Here is a 23907-nt window from a genome sequence, read left to right as displayed (position 1 = left end):
GAGCCACCCGGAGCTGTCGTGGCCTCCAGTGCCTGCTCGGGGGAAGCACTTCCTCGAGCCCAAGGGGCCACTCCTGACTTGGGGAGGGCACCGGCCTCAAGGCCCGAGTGACCCGAGTGACGGCGGCAGGTGTGGAGCCCAGCTGACGCGCTCCCTGCGGGATCAGGAGAGGTGTGGAGCGCAGAGAGGAAAGTGGGGCAGGGATGTGCCTGAGAGAAGGAACAGGGGAGTGTAACAGAGCTGGAGACAGCAGATGGTCCCACGGCCGCCTCCCACTTCCCTTCTACATCTCCTTTCCTAGCAGAACCCTATCTGCGCTCGCAACTCAACAGGCCTACTGGACACAAGATAAAAGAGGGAGCCCCGGGCACCCGCTGCCCCTTCTGCTGCACCAGACCGCGATCCTGGGCCTAAGTGGCCCCTGGACACATCTGCTTCTGGAACCCAACTATAAAGTACAACCCAACTGAAATTTCTTTTCTGGACTTGAAACGTGGGGAGGACCGGTCGAGAAACAATTCTACTAGTCTCGAATTCCCATTTTCACTTTTGTTACATACCCACTTGAGCGGGAAAAGGTTGGCCGCAACCCTGAGGCCAGCATTCTGCAACGGGAACCCCAGAGAGGCAGCTTCCCGGCCCTGGAACCCACACCAAATGTTTCTTCCGTTCTGACTTCTCAAGACAGCGGAAAATAATTCAGATCTTCAAGGACACGCAAAGCACAGGGGGCCGTGACCAAGTCTGAACGCCGAAAACCGCACGCACGCAATTCTTTCTAACCTGAGTTTTTTAGGATAAATTCTCTTATCAAAATGGGCAAGGCTCTGGTTAGCCCAGTGAGAGGTGTGCACAGAAGTAAAAGGAGAAAAAGACAGAAAGTCGGCTACTTCTCACTGCACCCTCACTCTGCAGGCTCAGCGGGAGAAGCCGGACGAGGCCTGAGCCAGAGGAAGGGTGGGAGCACTCGACCCCGGGAGGAGCACGGCCTGTCCTGGGCTCAACCGTCCAGACTCACCTCCCAGATGTACCGCACTTCAGAGAAAGGAAGCGAAAACAGGAAGAAAAGAAACTACCCAGAATCGCAAGTCAATAAGGTCGGTGAGTGGCCCAGGGCAGAGTTCGTGTGCCACCAGGGGGTAAGACTCGTCAGGAGGATTGGTTTCGGGGTGTGTGAGGCCTAGGGAGTGGTCCCTCCCACCAAGAGGAAGCGATATCTGTTCTGTGGTGAGGATCAGAGCCAGCTCCTTTCTTGAGGAAACACCCTCCGAGGGGGATGGCAGAGAGCTCCCGACCTTCTAGAAAACACGGTGGCTCTGCTCGCCTCTGGCTTCGGTTATTTCTGGAAGACTGAAGAGGTGCCGTTCAGGAACAGCAGCTCCAAGCAGAAGAGGGAGCGGGCAGCCTGGGGCGCGGTGGTGTCCCCGAGAAGCTGCCACCGGCCCTCACGCCCAGCTGCGGGTGAGTGTGGATGGCAGGCGGTCACGGCGGCGTCCCTCCACCTCGGGCCCGTTCCGCTCTGTCACATCGTGTTAAGCCCACGGGGCTTTCTCTCCGGCAGAACTTTCTCTCAGCCAAAGGGAAGCCCCAGGACAATTTCTGCGCTGACTTAAAGGCACTTGGCCTCACTCGGCTCCCCAACTTCCTTTCCAGGGGCACCACCCTGAACGAAACCTCCCTCTGTGGTCTGACTCCCTGGCTGGTACATACTCGGCTTTCCGGCCACCGAAGAGCAGCCCCCTTCACGACGACAGGACGGCTCACGCTTGGCCGGCCACAGAAGACGGCGCCATCAGAGCGGTCCTCCCTCAGAACGCCAGCGGCAGCTGAGGCAACGAACGGACAACCCTCGACATCCCGACCTTCCCAAAGCCGCCGCAGGGATAAAGGCCACACCCTCTCCAGGCTCCACCTGACTCGTGCCCCCTCCCCCCACTACCCTGCCCTGACTTGAACACACACAGACCCCTCTGCCAAAACGGTCACCACCGCCATCACGTGTTGCCACAGAGGAATAAAACCTAAAACAAAATCAAAAAAACGTCCGCCATGTGGGGCGCCTGGGTGGCTCGGTCGGTTAAACGTCCGACTTCGGCTCAGGTCATGGTCTCGCGGTTCGTGGGTTCGGGCCCCGCATCGGGCTCTGTGCTGACGGCTCGGAGCCCGGAGCCTGCTTCCGATTCTGTGTCTCCCTCTCTCTCTGCACCTCCCTTGCTTGCACGTGCACTTTCTCTCTCTCTCTCTCAAACACTTTTTTTTGCCACGAGACAAAAATACCTTTACGGTGCATCCTTGCTTCCGATTGCAATGGCTGATGGAAAGGATATGGGGGACATCAAATGACCCAGCCATTCAGCTTCTAGCTGCGGCCCCCAGGGAAGCCCTGCCGTGAGGGGAACGGATGAATCCACCAAGGCCTGCTGGTCACGCAGCCGCTCACGGGACTTTCATCTGGGCCCCTTCGACCGAGTTATTTGCTCAGATTCTGCTCTTCCTAGAACGTCCGATGGTCCTACCGTTTTCCCCTCTGCTATCTGTAAAAAGGTGTTTCTTCTTCCACAGAGAGCTGTTGTCTGGGGCCCATCTGGGATCTGCCTTCCGGTCACTGTTCCCGCAGTGGGGCTGAGCACACACAGCGGTCCTACGCTGCCTGACGGCCCAGCAGGGCCCAGCACGGGCAGAGGCTCAGCCTTTGAACCGGGACAAGTCGAAAGGCCACCTGTCTTGCTGGAGGGAGCACCCCTGAAACTCGGCCTCAGGCTAATCATCAAACACCTCAAGGGACCTGGCCCATCACAGCTCGTCGGTCCACAAGCAAGGAGCGGGAGAGCCCGGGGCTTAGGCGTCCACGTCCTTCTACTAAATACAGAGGTACCGTCTCTGGGGCAACACGACGCACGGAGAAGTTGTCCCAGGTCACACCGCACTGCTCTGCGCTACGTCGGGTCCCCGGGCAAAGGAGGAGGCGCGAGAAAGGAGATGTCTTACACTGATTCCATTTCCAGGTCGTCCTCCTGAGAGAGCTGCAGGTAGGGGTTGTCTGAGGCTGGACGGAATTTACATCCCGTTAGGACAAAGAACACCAGCGTGGCCATTTCGTCCAGGAGCTGCAAATTAAAACCCACCCCAACAAAGGGATCAGCACGCTGCTCTTCGGAAGGCCGTGGAACTAAAAACGAACCAGCCCAGCCCCCCACAACCCCCGGCTGGCCGGCCGCTCAAACGCCAGGGCAGGGTCTCCTCGGAAGCTGTGCCGCGCCCCAGCTAGGAGCATGCTGCCCCGAGAGGACGTGTACGATGCCCTGCTTCAACCTGTCGTCACAGGTATCTTTTCAGAGCCCCTCACATCCCTGCGCTTCCTACAGCGCCCTTTGGCACCGAGTGGCTCTAGGAAGTCTCCACGTCACCGTGTCGTGCACCCGGAACTAACACGGCACTGAACGCCAAGTCTACGCTTCGAGAAGAACGAGAAGCAGAAAAGGCTCTGAATCACCTGGCGGCTTACCCTCGTAGCTAACTAGCCCTAGCGCGTGGCAAAGGCCCCGTGGTATCGAAACACTGACGGGCACAGAAGAAGGGAGCTCTGGATTCTAAGCCGTTCTAAGCCCCGTAACTGAAGGACAGACCACGTCTCATTGGCTTTTAATTATACAGGGCAAATCTCATGCTCTCTGCCTGAGGCTTTTCTCTTCAAAGTCTTGTAAAATTGCAAAGTAAAATCGATAATGCAATGACTTCCAGATTTTTTTCACGTAATCTGGCAGCTTTCCTGGACAAACAGAGACTCTTAATTGTGGATCAGAAGAGAGCAAAGTGGCCGCTGTCTGGGAACTTTGGAGCGACCTTAAGTGAAACCCCGACACTTCATCCGCAGCCAGAAAGTCTCTAGCACTGTCCCCCACGAGCAGCACACCTGGTACAGCCACTTCCACTGGAACGGAACGGCGAGTTTGAGGAGAAATGCAATGATCCTGGTGAAGTATATGTAACATACGATCTAGAAGGAGAAAAAAGAAATAAGCAATCAAATCAACACAGAAATCACGGCACTTCTTCCAGCAACTGGCTTCCACAAAGGAACCACAGAGGAGAAACAGAATTACCTGAACACAACCATTTGATGCTAATTAATAAACGTGGCAGAGGGGCGCCTGGGTGGCTCAGTCGGTTAAGTGTCCGACTCTTGATTTCGGCTCGGGTCACGATCTCACGGCTCGTGAGACTGAGTCCGGTATCGGGCTCTGCCCTGGCAGCAGAAAGCCTGCTTGGGATCCTCTGTCTCCCCCTCTCTGGGCCCCTGCTCCACGCACTCGCTCTCACAATAAATCAATGAACATTAAAAAAAAAAAACAAAAAACAAAAAACAAAACCAAAAAACACGTGGGCAGAGACAGGCTTCTCATCACCAGGTGCCCACCCAACGCTGGGGGGACAAAACATTTGGTGTGGCTGCTCTGAACTCCCCAGTCACCCTTTCCTTGCCTTTTCTACACACACACCCCATTGACCTCCATCCCCGAAGGTCAGTATTTTTTTTATTCCCAGGCTCTGAGGAATGTTTTTGAGGAGTAATGGCAACACTGCTTTAGCCTCCTGAGCAGACGCTGTGAGCGCCTGAGGCCCACGCAGAGAGGAAGTACCAACGACACTAAGTAACACTAAGTACTCTAGTGATGGAGAGTGAGGCAAGGATTCACCGAGATGGCCACTGGGACCTCGCCCGGGGTGGCTGCGCTTGCAGGGAAGGAAAGGTCCAACCACAGATGGAAGACGACTCAGAAACTTTCTTTTACGAGTCAGGAAGCCAACACCGGGCGAGCTTACGCCTCATATACTCCAAGAAATTATTATCCTAAGAAGTTACAGCAACTCCCGCCTCTGGCGTCCGCTCATAGGGCCTTCTCACGTCCAGATTTTAGGCGTGATCTCGTTTTTGTAAACGGATAAAACGAGCAAGCCAAAGGACGGCCGTGTATGGCATATGCCTGAAGAGCAGCTAGAGAAATGACCACCAAACTGGGACCAGTCATGACCTAGGGGGAGGGGAGGGGAGGGGAGGGGGAGAAGGTCAGGGTCAGAAAGGGCTTTTGCTCTGTCGCTATAGTCCCTGCACTGTAGGAAAACATCAAGCATATGTTACTTCTCTGAGTATTTAAAGCCAAATTTAAAACTAACATTTTTTTAAAAATTTTTTTTTAATGTTTATTTATTATTGAGAGACAGAGAGACACACAGCGTGAGCAGGGGAGGGTTAGAGAGAGGGGGAGACAGAATCCGAAGCAGGCTCCAGGCTCTGAGCTGTCGGCACAGAGCCCGATGCGGGGCTCGAACTCACAAACTGCGAGACCATGACCTGAGCCGAAGTCAGTCGCCCAACCGACTGAGCCACCCAGGCGCCCCGAAAACTAACATTTAAAAAGAAGTGACTCAGCTGTTCAGTTTCTCTTCGCAAAAGACACAGTTCAGTCGGATAAAATGAAACCCACACGGCTCCAGGTAGACTTCTTGGGCTTTTGCCAATTCTTGGGAAGTCTGTTTGCTCGTATTTACAGATTTAGGATTTTTTTTTTTTTTTACTCACCAAGACGTAATAGTGTCTGAAAAGTTTCAGCTTTGCTAAGTTAATAGCAGCTAGGGAGAAGAAAGAACAAAATGAAAGGCACGTTAACTTCTTTTCTCATTTTTAAAAGCAAGTGACATTTAAGCGCCCTCTGTCAAGAGGCCAAATCCAATGCAGGTGAGTGCTGCCGGGGGCACATCTGCATTTCTGGAGCCGCGACAGCTTGGGAGGCTCTCCCCCCTGTCCCTAGGGAGGATCAGGGAGTTGTGGGAGCAGCAGGCTGGGGTCCCCAGCTCCGGCAGTCTGCTGGTGTACATCTCCCCAGTCTGGGTTCAGCAGCTTTGAACTCGCCATGCTGGGGGTGTGCTGACACCACAGAAATCGGCAGACACTACAGATCGGCCCCTACCCCCCGACCCCAAAGCCGTTGCTAAACATTTCAGCTCTGCCACCGTGGTCGACACAGCTGCACTCCCCACTAGGGACCAGGGCCTGTCTCGGGTGGGTCCCCGCACCTCCCGCTAGCTGAGGGTAGAAATTCCGTGAACCCACGGGTGCATCTTGCAAATTTCACTTGTAACAAGCCCTTTAAATACAACCCTGCTGGCTGTGTCCTACCTTTGGATCGCTCAAGGTCAGGGAGCCAGGAGAGCTAACTTCCTGCCACCTCCCACGGCCATGAAATATTGATGACCGCAGAGGGTAGCCTGGCTGCCTCCCTGATTAGCAAGCCTTTCATTCATCATAGACCTTCCCGCAGGAGGCAAATTAATTTGGCTTAATAGCATTCAATTACTGGTTCCGTTTAACAATGGCACCGTGGGCGGAGGAGGCTCCCCTTCCCCTCCCCCCTCCTCTGGCTCATGATTAGTGGGGGGCAGTCAAGCTTAGGGTTCCAACAGAAATCCCCGGAGTCCTAACCTTCAACGCGATTACCAACGAACAGTATCTGCGAGAACCTCCTGGGAGGAACCGAATGCCTCCCTCACGGAAGCATCAGAAAATCTTTACAGAAAATCTAACCCCACGTTAGATCTGAGCGGCCATGACATCCACGTCTCGAGCTTGAACGGACTCACGTACGCACGCAACCTTTAAAGAAGCTACATTAAAGCAGGCTGATCAGCAAAAGCTTACTTATCTAGCAACCTCTCTGGCAGTCTTGTTTTTAAAATTAAATCTTACCCACTCTGCCATTCACGCTGTCTCTGGGCCAGGCCAAGTCGGGGCGGCTGTGGCCTTTGTCCCCAGGGCGGCTGCTGTCCCTCAGGGAAAGAGAGGCCCCGAGCCTCTCGCAGCACAGAGGAGCTCCACACTCGACGCGAGGCACGTCGAGGGCAGCGAGAGTGATGCGAGCCTGTGACGCAAGCAGGTGCCCCTGCCCGGCTGGAGGCTGGCAGAGCTTCGCTGAGGACCAAGCGTTAGGACTGAGAAGTGTCAGAAGGCTAAACCACCACGAATTTAAAGCCTCGCACGTCTGTGTGAACGAGGATTGCTTCTGTATTTCTTTTTCACGTGGGCAAGGGGATGGCCGCCCTCCCAAACCAGCCAACTAGTTCTGGAATACGAACGCTCGATTCTCCTTGGGAATCACTGAGAAAGGACAGTATTAACAAGAAGACCACTTAAGTAAGTAAGAACGCTTGCAAAGCGTCTTGCGAATTTCCTTGGCTGAAAGAAATCCTACAAATGAAACTCCTGCCCTCGCTTCGGCAAGAACCGGTGGCCAGATGGACAGAACCATCAAGATTTGAGTCCTAGATTCCAAGGGGCCATGACAGGCCATGGCTGTGGAGGCCCCGCCCAAGGAAGGGCGCCCAACTTAGACCAGGGGCACGAGGGCGAGAGAGAGGGTTCCCACAGGAGCTGGTGTCGCAGCAGAGGCCTGAGCGGGGCTCGGGAGGGAGCAAGAGCGGACAAGTCAGCGGGCAGAGTGCTCGGGAAGAACAGATATGACGGCTCAGCGGGGAGAGCACCACGCGGGGAGGAGGAAGCAGGCCGCACCGTCGAGAGGCTGGGGGCCGGGGGCCGGGCCGTGGGGAGAGCCGAAAACAGACACCACCGGCTGTCCTCCCTGGCGGTGGCAAGGGCCTCGGGGAGCCCCTGAAGGGTCTGGAGCAGCGGCTGCCTTGGTCACATCCACATTTGAGAACAACTTCTCTGGAGAAAGGATGGAAAGAACCAAGAAAGAGAGCCCAACTGAGGCCCAAACCCTCGAGTTGGTGGAGGTCTCCCTGAGAGGGGGGAGGCAGATCCCGCCTGGGAGGGACAAGGGAAGTCGGACGACCCCTCCCTCCCAGCAGGGTGAAGGGTCTGGGGTCGGCGGAGAGGCAGCACAGGGGGGAGGACGCTGCAGGGCGAGGGCCCTCGTGTGAGAAGGGCGCGGAAGACGCCGCTCTAACGTCCCCCCTGCCGCCTAAGACACCCTGGGCCGAGGCAGGCCACGAGGTGCTTCAGAGATGAGCCCGCGCCCAGGCACTGTCCCACAGCAGGACGCGTGCTAGGACGGACAAACAGACCTGGAGACAAGCGGCGATAGGGAATGAAGCCACAGAAAGCGAAGCTCGAGGCTGTTTGCAAAACCCACCGGTCCTGAGGGACACCACTTCCAGTCACACGGGAGACATTTGGTGACAAGTCTGCCGGCCCCCCCCGCCCCCCGTGGGTGCTCTAGTCACAGCCGAGGCGGCGAAGGCAGGGAGACAGAAGCGAGGGCAGTGCAGCTCTGAACGTCTGGGTTCAAATCCCAACGGTGCTGCGTCCTGGCTGTGTGACCTCAGGTGAGCCTCCTAGCCTCTCTGGGCCTCCATTTCTTTTTGCTTTTTTTTTTTTTTTTTTTTCCCTTTTGGCGCAAAAAGGTGGCTTTATCACAGCATGGGGGCAGGACCCGTGGGCTGAAAAGAGCTGCCGGGCCTCATTTTCCTCGTCTGTAAAACGGGGATAACCACACCTACTCCCAGGGTTGTCGGCAGAACTGACGAGGCAGCCGTTGGAAAGCAAAGAGCAGCCGGTAAGCACTCAGTCAATGTCTGAGGTCCCAGGATTAGGAGGACGGAGTATCGACCCGATATCAAGCGGGCCATCGGCGGGGTTGCGGCGGCTGCCAGGAGCCCGGGCCCCGGTGGGTACAAGTGGACCGAGCGGGGAGGAGCCGGCCCCGGACGGCGAAACCTCACCAGCAATGGCGCAACGAGCAGAGAGGCACAGGTCACAGCCCCGACTCCCAAGCCGCCTCCTGCTCTGCTCCAAACGAGCTGTCCCCTGGATCGGAGCAGGCTGCTGAGCCTACCGCTCAGCGGCCGCAACAGGCCGGGCTCCCCGGGAGTTGGGGCTCCTCAAGCCCGGGCTGGCCATTTCCGGCCCCACCGCGACCAACGGCAGAGACGGTCAGAGAGCGAGCCCGGCGGGAGGAACAAAGCCTCGGACGGGAGTCCAGGGCCCCGCGTTCCGGCCCCTGCACCTCCGTGGCCCGTCCCTCCATTCCCGGGCCCCGGTCTGCTCACGGGCAGGAGGAGGTCTTCGTGGCAGGGGTTCTCGCCCGGGCGAGCATCGGAATCACCCCGAGGGCTTCTCCCGGTGCCCAGGCCCGGCCGCCCCTATTACGGAACAGGGCTTGGCCGGAAGGACTCCGAAGGACCTCCCGGGGACGGAGGACCAGGGACCCGATTCCGGCAACTACTTTCTACTGATGAGCCTGGAACAGGTGCCAGGAGACAGGAAGCACCCAGCTGTCTGAAACGCTCACCAAGGCAGCCACCTCTGTGACCAGGAACGAGAGCAAATGTGCCCGGCTCGAGGAGGTGCTGTCCCTTCCCTAGACTGTCACCTTGCCTCTGTACACCCAAGAGGAACTGAGAGGCCGGCAAGGAGACAGACGGTCCCCTTCCTTCCCCGGGGACTCCCCCGGGGGGTCGTGGAACCGTAACACTGGTCGTCACCATCGACCGAGAGGGAATCACAGACACACCAGGCACCTCTCTCACTTCGCCTGGTGGAAACCTCACGACGGCCTCCACGAAGGAAGAGCTGCCGTTACCACTGCCTCACAGAGGAAAAGCCTCGGGGCCTGGAGAAGTCCAGCAAGTTACCGAGGTCACCCAGCTCGCAGGTGAAGAGGCCAGGACTCCCAACCCAGCCTACTTTTCTCGACAGACCGCGCTCTCCGTGCCCACGCTCTGCACCGAGAGAAAGGCAATTCACAGCTTTGGGATCCCCCGGCAGCCCACGGCTCAAAATGCCCGGCAATGCCCAGGAACCGCAGCAGTCCATCTCGAGAAGTCAATGCCAGAGGACTTCTGAGACACACAGACGCAAAGGCCCATGACAGTCTCTTAAAGGGTGAAAAATTTCCCAAACGGCCCTTCCCCGCGTATAAGGAGAGCCGTGAGGCTTAAAACCATCCCCGCCTGCCCCCCGCCCTTTTCTCCTGCTTCCTCCCTGGCGTGCTTCGGGGTGGGGAATTCTGAGTCGAACATAAAAATTAAAGAAATAAGGATGATGGCGAAGCCTGGATGGCGTCGGCGTCGCTCTGACTCACCCTCGAGCTCAGCATTTCCACAGTCTGCCTCAGCTCCGAGCTCAAGTCCCTCTGCAGGGGAGGGCACAGCAGCGGCCCCCATCTTCGTGGTCACTCCCAGGCCCGGAAGCCAGGCTGCACGTTGAGCCGGGCCCACACTGGTCTGAAAGCATCCGTCTGGGGGAGAGAGCGGCTCCCCAGGCGCCCCGTGGCCTCCCCTAAGAGGAGATCCCACGAATCCGTCTCAGACGGTATCGGGAGCAAGCATGGGGACGGCCGTGATAAGACAAGAACGCTGCAGAGAAGGACACCCTGATTTTCAAACTGTTGAGGGTCACGTGAGAAGTGGTACAAGACAGGCTTCCAGCATGCATTTAAAACCGTGATCCAGGAGTGGGCAAAGCTCACCAGACTGCACGGTTAAGGGCTCTGTGTCCTACTGGAAGCAAACGTTATCGTACGGCAACAGCAAAAAGAAAGAAGCAGAAACGGCCCAACGGACTGGCCGAGGGACACGCACTCTAGGGGAAGGCCAACAACTCTAAGATTTCTGCTGCCCCATCTGCTGAGCCTCTGCTTTTGCCCGTGGGCTCTAGAAGCACATCAGAGGCCCTGTGGGGGCGGGGGGTGGGGTGCTAAGGACCCGCGCTGATCTGACTCCCCTCCCGTCTCTCGGCCAGCCTGCAGCCTGCGCGATACCGGGAGCCTCGCTAGTCTGACGTCGCGGCTGAGGCTGGGCCCGGCCGAGGAGCACACCGCTGCCCCCAGCTGTCCCCAGCTGCCCACGGCACAGACTCGCGGCCGGCAATGAGCTGGGCGAGGAAGAAGGCCCGACGTCCCACTGCTTAATGCCACAGCCTGGTCAACAGCAGACAACACCTTCTCCCTAAGGGACCCGGGTCTCCCTAAATACTGCAGTCATCAGCCAGGAAGAGGTGGTTTCCACTGCTGTCTCAGGACTCACGGAGGTCAAATGCAAGCCAAGGCCACGAGGCAGGAGAACCACGTCCAGAAGCAGGGAGGGCACACCAACTGAGATCGCAAACCAGCCTGCTGGGCGGCCAAGGGCCTCCCCAGACAGTAAGGTGCCGAATGTCTTAAAGGCCTCATTTTAAAAAATGGCATGTGTCCACAATGTGGCTGTTTCTCAGGCCGGGGCGTATAGAGGCCTCATTGCTTTTGGTTGCAGGCTCTACTAACTCGGGGTGGTGACAAAGGTTGATTCTTTTGAAATGTTGAGCTGAAGCTGTGATGTTGATGACATTAAAGGAATCTGGGGTGATCTGTGAGGGGAAAGTAATGAAGAGAGGGAATCTGGTGATTAAAAGAGATGAAAAATCATTGCATTAAGCCAGTCTAATCAGATCCTTTTGCTCTCTCTTTATGTCTTCATAATAGCCTACTTGGGTGTGGTTTTAGCCTTTCTAGGGTCACAGATGGCTTTCAGAATTTGCTGAAGGCCATGAACCCTCTGCCCGGGTAAATGCACACAGGCACAAAAATCTCACCAAGTTTCTGGCGACCACACACCCCCTCCTGTGACGCACTCACAGATGCCCCGTGAAAACCATGCCAATTAGATGGCTGGCCACACACATACATGACCTAAGGTGGCCCTGAGTGCAGAACAGAATGCCACCCTACCTCGTGCCCTAGGAGATGCACAAGCTTCCCTCCCTCTCTCCCTCCCCCTCTCCTCTTTTTGGGTTCTGGAGTAGAATTTAGTGATTCATCACTTACATATACCACCCAGTGCTCGTCCATCCCAACAAGTAGCCTCCTTAATCCCCATCACCCATTTAGCCCATCCCCCTACGCACCTTCCCTCCAGCAACCCCCCGTTTGTTCTCTATAGTTAAGAGTCTCTTACGGCTTGCCTCCCTCTCTGTTTTTATCTGATTTTATTTCACTCCTGAGATGCATGAGCTCTCTAAGCCCCTGCACCACACCAGCCAGAGAGAGCGTTCTCCGTCTGCCAGCAAGGCGCCTTCCTGGAGCAGAAGACTTGCTTACGGTACACTCTTGCTGCAGCTTCAGGGACAGGAGACGATTACAAGCTTATGCTCTAGCTACACACCCAGGGACAAAGGGAAGGATGAAACTCTGGAGCGACCAGATAAAGGGCGTCTCATTTTTTCTGCCTCTCCTCTCTGGTCATCTTGAAAGAGTGCTCCGGAGGGAGTAATCCCCACGCCATCCTCAACAGCAGTGCAGACAACAGCATAGCGTAATTCCAGGGGAACGCCTTCCTTCCCAGGCTGCACCCGGTCCTAGAGCCATCCCCGCATGCTGGGGAAGGGAGATCACAGTGCAGCTGGGAAGTTCCCCTTTCTCCTGACCTCCTTCCTCAGCCTAGGGCTTCTGACCTAGGGTCCCCAGGTCTAACCTAATAGTAATCCTCACTGCCTGGAGCATCAGTGGGCCGCAGGGCACCTTGGTTTCTGCTTGGAAAATGTAAATAAAGATCGGACACACCTGAAGTTATAACCAGGAACCGGGTCAAAGCAGCCAGGGAAGACAGTGCTCGTAAACATCAGCCCAGGGCGAAACGTCTAACCCAAAGCCCTGCTGGTGAACTGAGGGTGACTGATGTTAAAAGCCATCTTGTTAAAGAAAAGCACAGATTCCCATCAGAGTAATAAGGTCAAAGATCACATTGGATTAATGATGCAAAAGCTACTGCCCCAAGTAACAAAGAACACCGTTCTGGACACAAAGACGGAGTTCGGTAGATACTTAAAAACAGTAATTTCTTAGACCTCTGCGAGCTCTATAGCTCTCACAGCACCCAGTAAAGAGTGAGCAGTCAGTGTATCGACGTCACCGTATTACACCCAGGATCTTTAAAAATGGTGTCTCTTCAATGTCCACAACAGCCAGGAGACGGCCACCTTTTCCTGCAGACGGCTGGAGAGCACCCTCGTGGGCCAGATGATCTCTGCCCCGACCACTCAACCCTGCCACTGAAGCGCAGGGAGCGGCCACGGGCGATGCTTCCACAAGTGGGCACGGGGCATTCCAAGAAAACTTTATTTACAAAAACAGGTGAGGGGAATAATTCTTCCTTTCTCATCAATGGGTTTTTCATTAGGTCTGTTTACATGAACACACCCAACAAAACTTTTTCTTTTTCTTTCTTTTTTTTTTTTTTTTTTTTTTTGGCACGAGAGGCCCAGAACGAAGAATCTGGCCAAGCCTGAAATAAACTCTGTAGGCACAGGAAAAAAGAACCAGGCAGACTTTTCGGTCGTGACTGTAGTGACGAGAGATTCAACAAGCCTCATCTCTAACACACGGTTCTCAAACTTTTGACCTCTGGGTTCCTTCACGCTTTTCAAAATTATTGAGGACCTCAAAGAACGTTTGATTGTTTTTGGTAACATCTGTCATTATTCACCAAATTAGAAGATGAAACAAATTTCGGAAGTATTTCATAATCGATGCAAAAGTGAAAGAAGGAATCCACTACATGTTCGTATTAAATATCTTTTTAATAAAAAATAACTCACTCAAAAACAATTTACGAGGAGAGTGGAACCGTGTTCTGTTTTTGTAAATCTCTTTAGGGTCTGGCTTAATGGAACACAGCTGGACTCTGGTATTTGCTTCTGCAGTCACTGTGCTGTCCAAGAGCTGTTTTGGTTGAAATGTGTGAAGAAAATACGGCCTTGTGCAGATGGGGGCCTTTCCAGATAACTGTGAATAGTCTTTGATTCCACATGAAAACTTGACAAGTAGTAGCTTCTTTTTTTAAAAAAAATTTTTTTTAAACGTTTATTTATTTTTGAGACAGAGAGAGACAGAGAACGAACGGGGGAGGGTCAGAGAGAGGGAGACACAGAATCCGAAGCAGGCTCCAGGCTCCGAGCTGTCAGCAGGGCCCGACGCGGGGCTCGAACTCATGGACCGCGAGATCATGACCTGAGCCGAAGTCGGCCGCTTCACCGACTGAGCCACCCAGGCGCCCCAGGGAGAGAACCTTTCTTAAGCAGGCTCCACACTCCTGTGAAGCCCAATGTGGGTCTTGATCCCATGACCCTGGGATCATGACCTGAGCCAAAATCAAGAGTTGGATGCTCAACCAAATGAACCACCAAGGCGTTCCTAAGGGTTGAGGTTTAATAACACCAGTCGTTTTTACTATTTCATCGAGGCCGCTCTTAAGTGGAACGAGCCTCTCCCACCCCCTGCGAGCAGCACCGATGCCGAGAGCAACGGCCACTAACACAGTCCTGTGCTACCGCCTTGAGTCACGCTAAGGCACCAGCTGTCTCACCCACCGTCCCTCCTGTACCATCAAGTGCAAACATCAACAGCAAAAAAGGATGACCGTGTCCGGTGATGAAAACGGTTTTGACCCTGAGGGCCCTCTTGAGGACGGCTGCCCTGGAAAACACTTCCCACGGCCACAGCAACTTCCCAAACATGGCAGCAGCTCAGGATGAAGCCGTTCCTCTACAAGCCTACAACTAGCCCATCACCATTTGTTTAAAGGCCTCTGAAGCTCACATAAAAGCCCAGAGGCCTCAGAACACTTCCTCTGAATCTTCCTTAGAAACCTGGGGGGGGGGGGGGGGGGGGGGGAGGGGTGCGGATAAGAGCAGTAGCAGCAGAGACTGTCAATTTGGTGAACAACGTCTACCCCCAGGCCAGTCCCCTAAGGGAAGGACACTGGAGAAAGAAGGAAGCAGGTCCAGGCTCAAGGGCAGTGACAGCCAGTCAATGTTGGCAGGTAGAACACAGTAGAGCCCGAGCTCGGGCGTCTGCGTGTGACTCAATCAAGCTTCCTCTCGGGGAGCACAGCGCGGCAGTGGCTCTAAATGACACGCGAGTGGAGAGAAGCACCAGCATGTGACAGAGGAGACAAAGACACAGCTGAAGGCCAGCGGGCGACTGCATCCTTAACGCTTCCCCCGGTTCAGTCAGGAGGACTCCAGAGACGAAGAAGTAACCACCACCCAAACAAGCACTCCGAAAGCCACCCACCGGCCCACACGCAGCGCTCCCCCCGCCGCAGTCGGCCCGAACTGCACTTACTCGGACAGTCTTCCGCCCAAGTCACCGTCAAGGTCGTGTGTTGAGTCAATGGCCTAACGAGCCTATAAACAGGACCCGGAGCCTCAGCCTCCATCCAGCAAAAATGCTTCCAAATCTAGCAGGAGACATTACTGCCCGTGGCCTTCACTTTGCCAGCTGCCTCTGGGACGGGCTAGATCTCAGAAGGGCAGACTGAGGAGCACGGGGCGGCGGGGGGGGGGGGGGTCACTCAGAGCACCCGGGAAGCTGCGGTCGGGCGGTGGCCCGTGTCCCCACTCCAGCCTCTGCCCCGCTCTGACCTGGCCTGCTCTGCAGTCACACCTGGGCAGCGTGCCAGGGAGGGGTGGGGGGTTGCTGTTCCTGAGAGTTCTCTGCAGGGGGGACTTGACCGTGGGAACGAGGCCACCCTGACTCCAGAACTGTTAACAGGTGTAACCATTTCTCAAAGTACCGAATGAAATATACAACTGCAGATTAGCCAAAAAGCAGCCACGGCCTACAGATCAACTCCCGGAAAGAACGTGGGTCAAGGCACCCCCCCATCTAACCTACTCTGTCCCCTCAAAGGGTTTGTGATGTTTGCTGATGAGAAATGGGTGCTTTCTCAACAGTCTGTCATCCCTAGAAGGAGAGCCCTGGAGTGCTCATGGGACCGCTCTCTGCTGAAGAGGTCCCATGCTGTCACCTGGTGGAAAAAACAAGAAACTGCGTGTGAACCAGATGATGACAAGAGCATTCCAGTTCGATGGTTTCCCTTTACTACAGATGCTTGCTTGGGGACCATTCCAACCCCATCTTGGGCGTCACCTGCTGTGCTATCCACCCCAGGCAAAATACCTGATGAAGAGCTCGGGGAATAGATGGTCACAGACGCAATGCATTACCACGGTTACCCCCAAACTGGGGGTAAGAGCTGGGCGCAGAAGGCGGAGAGGCAGTTGGAGGGATCAGGATGATGCAGGATGATGCAGGATGATGCAGGATGATGGAGGTGGGGGGGAAGGGAGCTGGTGAGGAAGGGCCAGAGGAACCCACAAGGGGAAAAGGTGAGACTAGGAAGAAAAGTATTAACAAAACTCATCAACCGAAAGACATCACCCTTGGAATTTTTACATATTTTCAGCCAAGGAGTAAGAAAAACAAATTCAGAAATACTGAAATGTATCAAGATGAAAAAGTAGAATGTCTCATCTCAGTGTATAAAAAAAAAAATTCTGAGTACTGTCCACAACCTGATGTGGGGTACGAACCCACCACCCTGGGATCAGGAGTCGCTTCCCCGCAGATCAAGCCAGCCAGGTGCCCTCAATGTGTTAAAAAGAAGAGAACGACCAATTTGCTGTTATAAAAAGAACAGCAAAGCCACCTTTTGATATGACAGGCACGGAAAAAGGAGAAGACGACAAGGCTGTCCCCAAACGACAGTTATTCCCAGAAGGTGGGCCTTCACTTTCCACTTGGGGTTTTTCCGTCTACGGCAGGCGCTTTAGGAAGATTCTGGTTTGTGTTTGGTTCTCTGTAATTTCCCTTTCCCCCACTCCAAGAAGGCAGAGCGCTCTCTGAGCTCCTTGGCTCAGGGCAAGGCGCTGCAGTCAGGCTGAAAGCGACACATTTAGGCAAAGTTCAAGCTGAAACTCACTAGCAAGAATCTGTCCCAGAGGGAGAAGGGAAGCCAGTTCCTCTGAAGAAAAAAGGGGAGAAAATCAGAGCTATTTCCCGGGCCCAGAAAGAAAACACGAGCTGGCGTGTTCTGCGAGTGGAGCCTGCACCCACTGAGAGGCCGGGCGGGCCTGGGGAGGCTGGACTCCGCACGGACCGGGGCTCCCAGCCGAGGCAGGGCCCCCACACGCCAGGCCGCCCAGAGCCAGAGCGCTACGCGGGCCGGATGGCGGGAGTCTCCCCAGCAACCACTGTGGGCCCAAACTGTAGGAGCCACAGATGCCCTGGGGGCCGTGCTCCACAGAAGAACCCCGGGATCTCTCTGGACCCGGGGGTGAAGCCCTGAAATCGGGTCTAGTTCAACTTAAAGAAAATAACACGGTATTAATTTTATGGCAAGTACGAAATAAGACTTGTACCTATTACTTGATTTCCGATTTTCCTGAGATGAATCCACGTTATTTTTATAATAAAAGAAACACAGATCAGCGACAAAACTTTACGAACGCCACCAAAGGAATGATCTGCCTTCCAGAACACGATTTCCCAGACCCGGAGGCAGCTCAGAGCAGAGAAAGCACTGCTCCGTGGTCCCCGTGGCCTGAGGTTCCCCCTTTATGCCACAGCGGCCTGTGGCCGGGTACTATTCACATACACGCAGAACCACACAAAACATTTTCTTTGTGGCTTCTTTTCTTAAGAGGCTTGGTTGGAAAAGCGAGGAGCTACAGAAGGCTCTGATGGCACAGCCGTTTAAAAGCCAGAGAGCTTCAGAGCTTCTCTCTGGCATCAGCCTCCTCTTAAATTAATACCGACACGTCTATTTTGAAAGCGTGTTAACTCAGCAGGAAGGGGTGCTTTACACAGAGCCATCCCCAATCCATCATACCTCCTGTTCTCACGGCGAAGTGCTATCCGGTCCTTCCCAGACAAGATTTTCTCTTCCTGACTCAGTTCGGAGAAGGTGAAAACCACGTTCACACGTGGAAACGCAATGAATCATCTCAGCAAGCAGCGATCGCCCCCACGCCTCCTTACACAACTGACCTCTGCAATGTTCACCACCTGCCTCTCCAGCAAACACCCCCCCCCCACCCCGGGCTGCTCTCATAAAGCCCCCAGGGCTCCCCCAGACTCCTCCCCAAGAGACAGCGGCCCCTCCACCTCCCGGGAGCGCCCGGGCAGGGGCTTCAGGGAAGGCCCAGCAGCACAAAGGGGCACAAGGAAACTTGCCTTTTCCATCTGTGGCTGACGCTTCTTGTAAATGCCTGATTGACCTAAAAATGAACATTTGGAGAACAAAAGGTTAGCTCACACCAATCTGCACTCTTCTGTGTTTCCAACACTAGTAACTCAAGGTCCTGAATTCCTCAGTCATAAGCTGACGGGCTGGACTAGATGGTTTCGGAGCACTCTCCCGAATCAACGTGACCTCTACATCCAGCACCTGGCCGCGTACGGTACTCAAGCCCGAGCGTTAAGGACGCCCTCTAATGGCTGAGAAAGGTCTGCCAGGGGCCTGGGTGTGAGGAGAAAAAGCAAAATGCCATCATTTCGACGCTCTTGACCTCTCTCTCCACCTAAAATCTCTCACTTCCCCAACTACCCCCACTCCCTGACACCGCACTGGAGCGCACCTGCTGCCCACAGAACATGGACCCCCGCACACGGAGGCCGGAGGCTGATTTCTCAGGTCTAGGTCTTGGAGCCTGTGAGCACATGGCTTCCTGCAAACTCAGTATTTCACTGTCTGGAATTCTGCTGCCAAGTGGCAGCCTCCAGGGAGCCTCTTCTCCTGCTGCGATGTGCCGGGTAACTAATTACCATCATCGCTGTTCAGACAGGGGAACACGAACATTATTAAAGGCGCTACGGGAAGGTCTGTCTCCAAAGGATGAGGACAGCCGGGGGGGGGCGGGGGGGGCTCACAGATGGGGCCACCCACCCTCCACCTGACCCCGGCTAAGGGCTTTCTCCTGAGACCCCCGCGCCCGCCCCCTCACCTGCCCACCTGGGAGATCTGAATGGCACACCACTCAAAAGTGAGCCAGCACAAAGCCAGCTCCAAAGTCATCGGTGCCGCTCCTGAAGCTACCTCTAGTGCTCGATGCTTTTCGTTTACGGCAACTTTCAGAAGATGCACTCTCGAGGGCATCGCCGTGTGACGTCTGCCCCTTCGTGCTACAACGAAGGAGGCGAGGGAAATGACCACCTGCAGCCCTATCGCTCCCCTGCGTCTTCCCCAAACCTCCAGGTCCTTTCTTTCCGCCGAAGGCGGCAGACGAAGAGCAGGGCTTGCACTCTGTTCCGGACAGAAAGACGCTTCTTTCTACCCGAAGACGGTGCTGGTCATCCTGCTACGGATGCCTGGGCTACCTGGTCCCGGGCACGACGCAGGGAGGTGGGGGAGATCGGGGAGACTCCCCCATCTTCTGGAAGCTGCCGGCTACACTGATGTATGCACAACGTGTCACGTACGATGGAATAAGGGTCAAGAGTGAGTCTAACCGGCTGGAATGAGGATTACCCTCCGCTGGTACCATATTCTAAGTAATCGGAGTGACAGAATAAGCTGGTAAGCCCCAGGATCTTGAAAAATAGGAGTTTACTGCAGCGTGGACTTTACCGTTAACACAACACAGGTAAGTCCACTTTTTAAGACTTTATTCCAAAAGGAGTAACCGCTTTCAAACAGCCGCGGACCTAGATCGCTGTAAGGGTGTTTAATCTTTGCTAGCCTTTTCTCCTCTCCTTGCTTCCTACCGAACCGGTAATTTCCTTCACGTGGCATTAAGATTTAACGAGGATATCTTCTCTCAACAACCACTGGCACTAACATTTCTTCACACATAATCAAAGCGCAACACGTGCGTCTGAAGCCCGCCATTCTGAAGACCTCTGACCTGGGAACATGTTGGGAACTCTCGCTGGTTTATGTTAACGCACTTCCTCACCTTCCGCCTACCTGGCAAGAAAGCTGTTTACAGGATTTCTTCAACTCTCCTCCCTCCAAATTCGTGCTGCCGTTATGTCGCCCCTGAGTTCTCATTTCCAGACCCTTCTCTATGATCTAAGCTGTGCGAAAAGCCAAGGTGCCAGATCAGCTGTATCGGAATCCACGGAGGGACAAGATCAAGACCCGAATTCCAGGCTCCTGCTCCTGGAGGCGGATTCAGGTCCGCCTGAGGACCCAGGAAGCTCATTTGCTAAACCGATGCCCCGTGTGGTTCGGACTGGTTTGGGAACGGCTGATTCGGGGGTCTGGACTCGTCGGATGCACGAGCCTCGGGGTGCACCGCGGCCCCCCACCTTCCTGCGGGTACTCACCACACCACGGGGAAGAGGATGGCCCCACAGCACAGCAGGTCTACCAGAAACAGAGAATCCTTCCACAGGCCATACTCCGTCGTTCCCTCCTCGGTGGACTCTATGATGATGTAGGCCACGTTTGCCAGAACCTACGGACACGAGAAGTCGCTGAGGCCCTAAGGCAAGGGCAGGCCTCCACAACAGCGGCCCCAAGGTGGGGTGGGCACTCGGGCTTGCGGGCCCCCGACCACGGCCACGGCATTCTCTCCAGGGCTACATGCTTTTCAGAACACTCCACTCTCCCATCCAGGAGCCGTGTCTGTGCCCTCCTCCTGGACGTGCGACTGCCCTGAGCGACAGTCAGGCGCGAGTGAGGCCATGTGATTTCCGAGGTAGGTCGTACAGAGGACGCCGCCTCTGGCTGGCCCTCTCGGGGGAAGTCGGTCTCTGGCAACCCGGAGGCTGCCAACGTGGAGAGACCAGGCAGAGGAAAAAAGGCGGAGGAGCCCCTGCTGTTCTCGCCCCGCCTGAGCGAGTCTTCCCCACCCAGGAGAGGCAGGTGAAGACTGAGGTGACCCCAGCCACGGTCTCACTCACTGCACGAGGGCCCCCGTCAGACCCGCCACGCCTCAGTTCCTGACCCCCACCGAACGCGAAGAGAATACATGCTTATCGCCACCGTGTTTGGGGGGATTTGCGACACAGCACAGACCACAGGGACCCTCTGCTTTGCTTTTCAGGCCTCCGGGGCCTCAGCAGGGCCAGGCGGTGGCCTGAACGGGTGGCACCGCACTCAGCCACGACGCCCGGTTTCCTCAGGCCCCGGGTTCTCCCCGGTCAGCTGCTGCCGCTTCGCAGAGACAGGCTTTTAAGTACCAGAGGGTGTTATGAGAGACCAGGGCGGAGAATGGCAGGTTTGGGCCCAGTGCCTGAGAGGCCACGCTGCTCTTCCTTAGAAGTAACCCCGCCCAGGTCCCCTCCACATGGGACATGGCTCAGTTCTTCCCCCTGAGGTGCACCTGCGACCGTGTGCCGATCCACTTGGCCCTGGGGGTTCAGTCCCGGCACGAGTGTGCTGCGAGAGGCCCCAGGGCCTGGCTACACTGGGACGGCAGGCAGTACTCTGCAGAACCTAGGAGATGCTCTCTGGGAGATTTCCGGTAGGTGTGGATGCACAGATCACAAGTCCTCTGTCCCAAACACTGTGCTCGCCTGCTGTAAAGGTCACCCTGCACACTTTGACAAAGAGTGCAAAATCTGTCACGCTACTATTCGGGACACCTCAAAGTAAGGTTTTCCTATCTAGAAGCTTTCAGTGAAATGATCGCAGAAGCCACACTTTACTTGGTATGAATGCAAAAATTACTCTGAAATTCGGGCCTTCCTCTATCCTGCGTGCCTGCACGTGGGACTCCACCTCTGAAGACAAACTGGAAACAAAGGCTTTCTCACCTTAAATCCCTAACTCCCCTCCGTCCTCAGCTGATGCTCTTGACATGCGACAGAACGTTCCCTGGTGTGGCACGAAATGCCAAAAATGTCCTTCAAGGTCTGTGCGTACATTTTGTGCACCTCTCCCTTCTCGCTCAGAGCTGTGCACCGGCTCCCCGTGGCCACGAAGGAATAGTTTTACTTTCCGGCTGCCGTCCAAAGCCTTCCCAGGCTGGCCCCTGGGCTTATCGATGCCTAACTTCCCTATATTCAATTCTTTAAATGCCGTTTCCTCAGAAGGGCCGGCCATGTAACCTCGTGTTCAGCTCCCTTGGGGGTGCGAAAGCCAGAAGGCCGCGCCCCGTCACATCCCAGCTTGGGTGGGGTGAGGATACGAGATTCGCCTGGAGGGATGGAGTCCGGGGGTGGGGGGAGACTGGCTGGGGGGGGGCATTTGCGGCGCTTGGGGGAAAAGGCCCCAGGCCCTCCCTCACGAGCTCAGAGGCTCTGGCAGGCCGTAGAACTTGGCCCGGGGCCGGCGAGGTGGCCCTGGGAGCTCCACAGCCGAGACCCACACAGATCCTCAGCCTCTCTGTTCACTCGGCAACAGACCACCCGCGTCCACTGCTCCTCTTCTGCCGGCCACAGGTTTTTCCTTAAATGTCTAGGCAAGGCCCTTCTCTACCTTGCAGCCTTCCAGATCGTTCCGATTCGGGTGATGAGTCTCTCCTGGGAAATCTACAGCAACTGGTCTGCACCATTCATCTGGCGCTAACACAGGTCCCGCGTCATCAACGTGGAGGTGGCTCTGGGGCAAATGCTGCCAGAGCACCAGTCGCCGGGGTGAGGAGGCAGACCTGGGGGCCCAGGGAGGTGCCCGCCCTCCCCTCGCCCGCCACACCCACACTGTGCTCCCCAGGGAGGGCGGCCGAGAACAGTTTCACCAAACCCACGCTCCTCGGTCGAGCAGAGCAGTCCTGCACCCCTGCCAGGCCCTCTCTGCTTCTCGTGAGTTCTCCAAGCCCAGTGTCTGCCTCCAATAAGACTGTTACGCAGGCGACAAGGTTCCTGTCCCCAGGGGCTCAGGACCGGGGAAGGCGGGCCTCAGCCCAGGGTCCTGAACCAGGAAGGGCTTGATGAACAGCTGTCCTGAGGTCCGCTTAGTATTCTACCTTGGGAAGCCTCACCGGTGTCGTTCGCGGTTTTAAAATCACCTGTTAATAAAATCACTGTGTGCCTGGGCAAGGCTAAGAGGACCATTCTGTCAGAGGGGAGCCTGGCGCAGGAAGGCAGGCGGCAGCTTCCCGGACTTCCCAGCCCCTCCCTACTCAAGGCACAGGCGTCCACACACCGCTCGCCAGCTGAGTGACGGCGGACAGCTCTCGGGGCAACGACCCGAGGCCCGGGTCGGCCAGACGGCAGAGGGAGAAACCCCAGGGGCACGAGCTGCGGTTCTGGGTGAGCCGACGCCCTCTTCCCGGACAGGCCGGGAGCTGAGCCCTGAGAAGCGCCGGGACACCGCCAGGACACGCGGGACTCGGGTCCCTTTACCTGCAGCGGGATGACGATCATGAAGATCTTCTTGTCTTTGTCGGAGAGGATGTGCTTAATGAAAGCCCAGCCGGTGCCGATGAGCGCGATGGTGATGAACAGCAGTGCCCCCTTCAAACTGGAAAAGAAAGCATTTCAGATGCCAACGGTCTCTCCAGACTTTCTCTGCCGGTTCCGCCGCATAGCTCGTTCGCGACTGCGTGCGTGTCTCGGAAAAGAGAGGCAGCCAACTTCAGGAGACACCTCGAGTTCGCTGTGCACCCCACTACCTGAGCAGCCCATCCCCCCATGGAGGCAGCCCCCTCCCGGGAGCAGGCCAGCGGCCCTGGGCTGTCGTCTGCACAGCCACCCGCGTGCCACACACCCCTGGCGCGGCAGGAACCCAGAGAGGCTGCCACGGGAGGGCAGGGCTCTTGCTCCCACGGCCTCCCCAACTTCTCCTGCGCATCATCTCACGCGACAAGGGTTCACGAGTCCCTCTGCGTACTTACAGGTGAGTGATGTAGTACACGACAGCCCAACCCTCGATCGGAAAGCCCTGGGAGGAGATGTAATGGTAGTCGATCTGCAACCAGAGAAGTGTCTTTCAGAAAGGTCCACCTACCACGCGTCTTCGTGTGCACAGTGAAACAGGAAATGCCACCACAGGACCTCACGACGGGGGATGCCCCCTCCACCCCACGCCCTGCTCCCTCACTTGTCTATCCACAGTTAAGGATAGGAACGTCAGGAAGCATGAGAAACCAGCCACGAGGTTTCAACGCCAACACGCAGGCCAGGTCCCTCTTCTGGGGCAGGGGATTCACCAGGGGCAAATGGCTGCCTATTCTGGTCTTTAAAATCT

At 55.9% G+C, this 23907-nt stretch overlaps 1 protein-coding gene across 2 annotated transcripts in view; it reads right to left on the bottom strand.

Moving 5' to 3' along the window:
- The window catches only part of GPR107 (G protein-coupled receptor 107), a 46775-nt gene that overhangs the window by 6897 nt on the left and 15971 nt on the right, over window positions 1-23907 (bottom strand). For both annotated transcript variants that reach the window (XR_005792752.1, XM_040482644.1), the window contains exons 10-16: window positions 23555-23628; window positions 23064-23181; window positions 20100-20230; window positions 18006-18049; window positions 5582-5631; window positions 3914-3997; window positions 2989-3107 (exon numbers count right to left, since the gene is read on the bottom strand). Coding sequence is in view for 1 of the 2 variants with exons in the window: in XM_040482644.1 (XP_040338578.1) it covers window positions 2989-3107; window positions 3914-3997; window positions 5582-5631; window positions 18006-18049; window positions 20100-20230; window positions 23064-23181; window positions 23555-23628 (620 nt within the window). In the remaining variant the exon portion in view is untranslated. The remainder of the gene's footprint in view (window positions 1-2988; window positions 3108-3913; window positions 3998-5581; window positions 5632-18005; window positions 18050-20099; window positions 20231-23063; window positions 23182-23554; window positions 23629-23907) is intronic.

This window comes from Herpailurus yagouaroundi, unplaced genomic scaffold, assembly GCF_014898765.1.
Source record: "Herpailurus yagouaroundi ecotype Mexico unplaced genomic scaffold, PumYag 160, whole genome shotgun sequence".
In the NCBI taxonomy this organism is placed as follows: Eukaryota; Metazoa; Chordata; class Mammalia; order Carnivora; family Felidae; genus Herpailurus; species Herpailurus yagouaroundi.
Note: the sequence above shows the minus strand (reverse complement) of the source record. Positions and strands in the feature narration are given on the sequence as shown.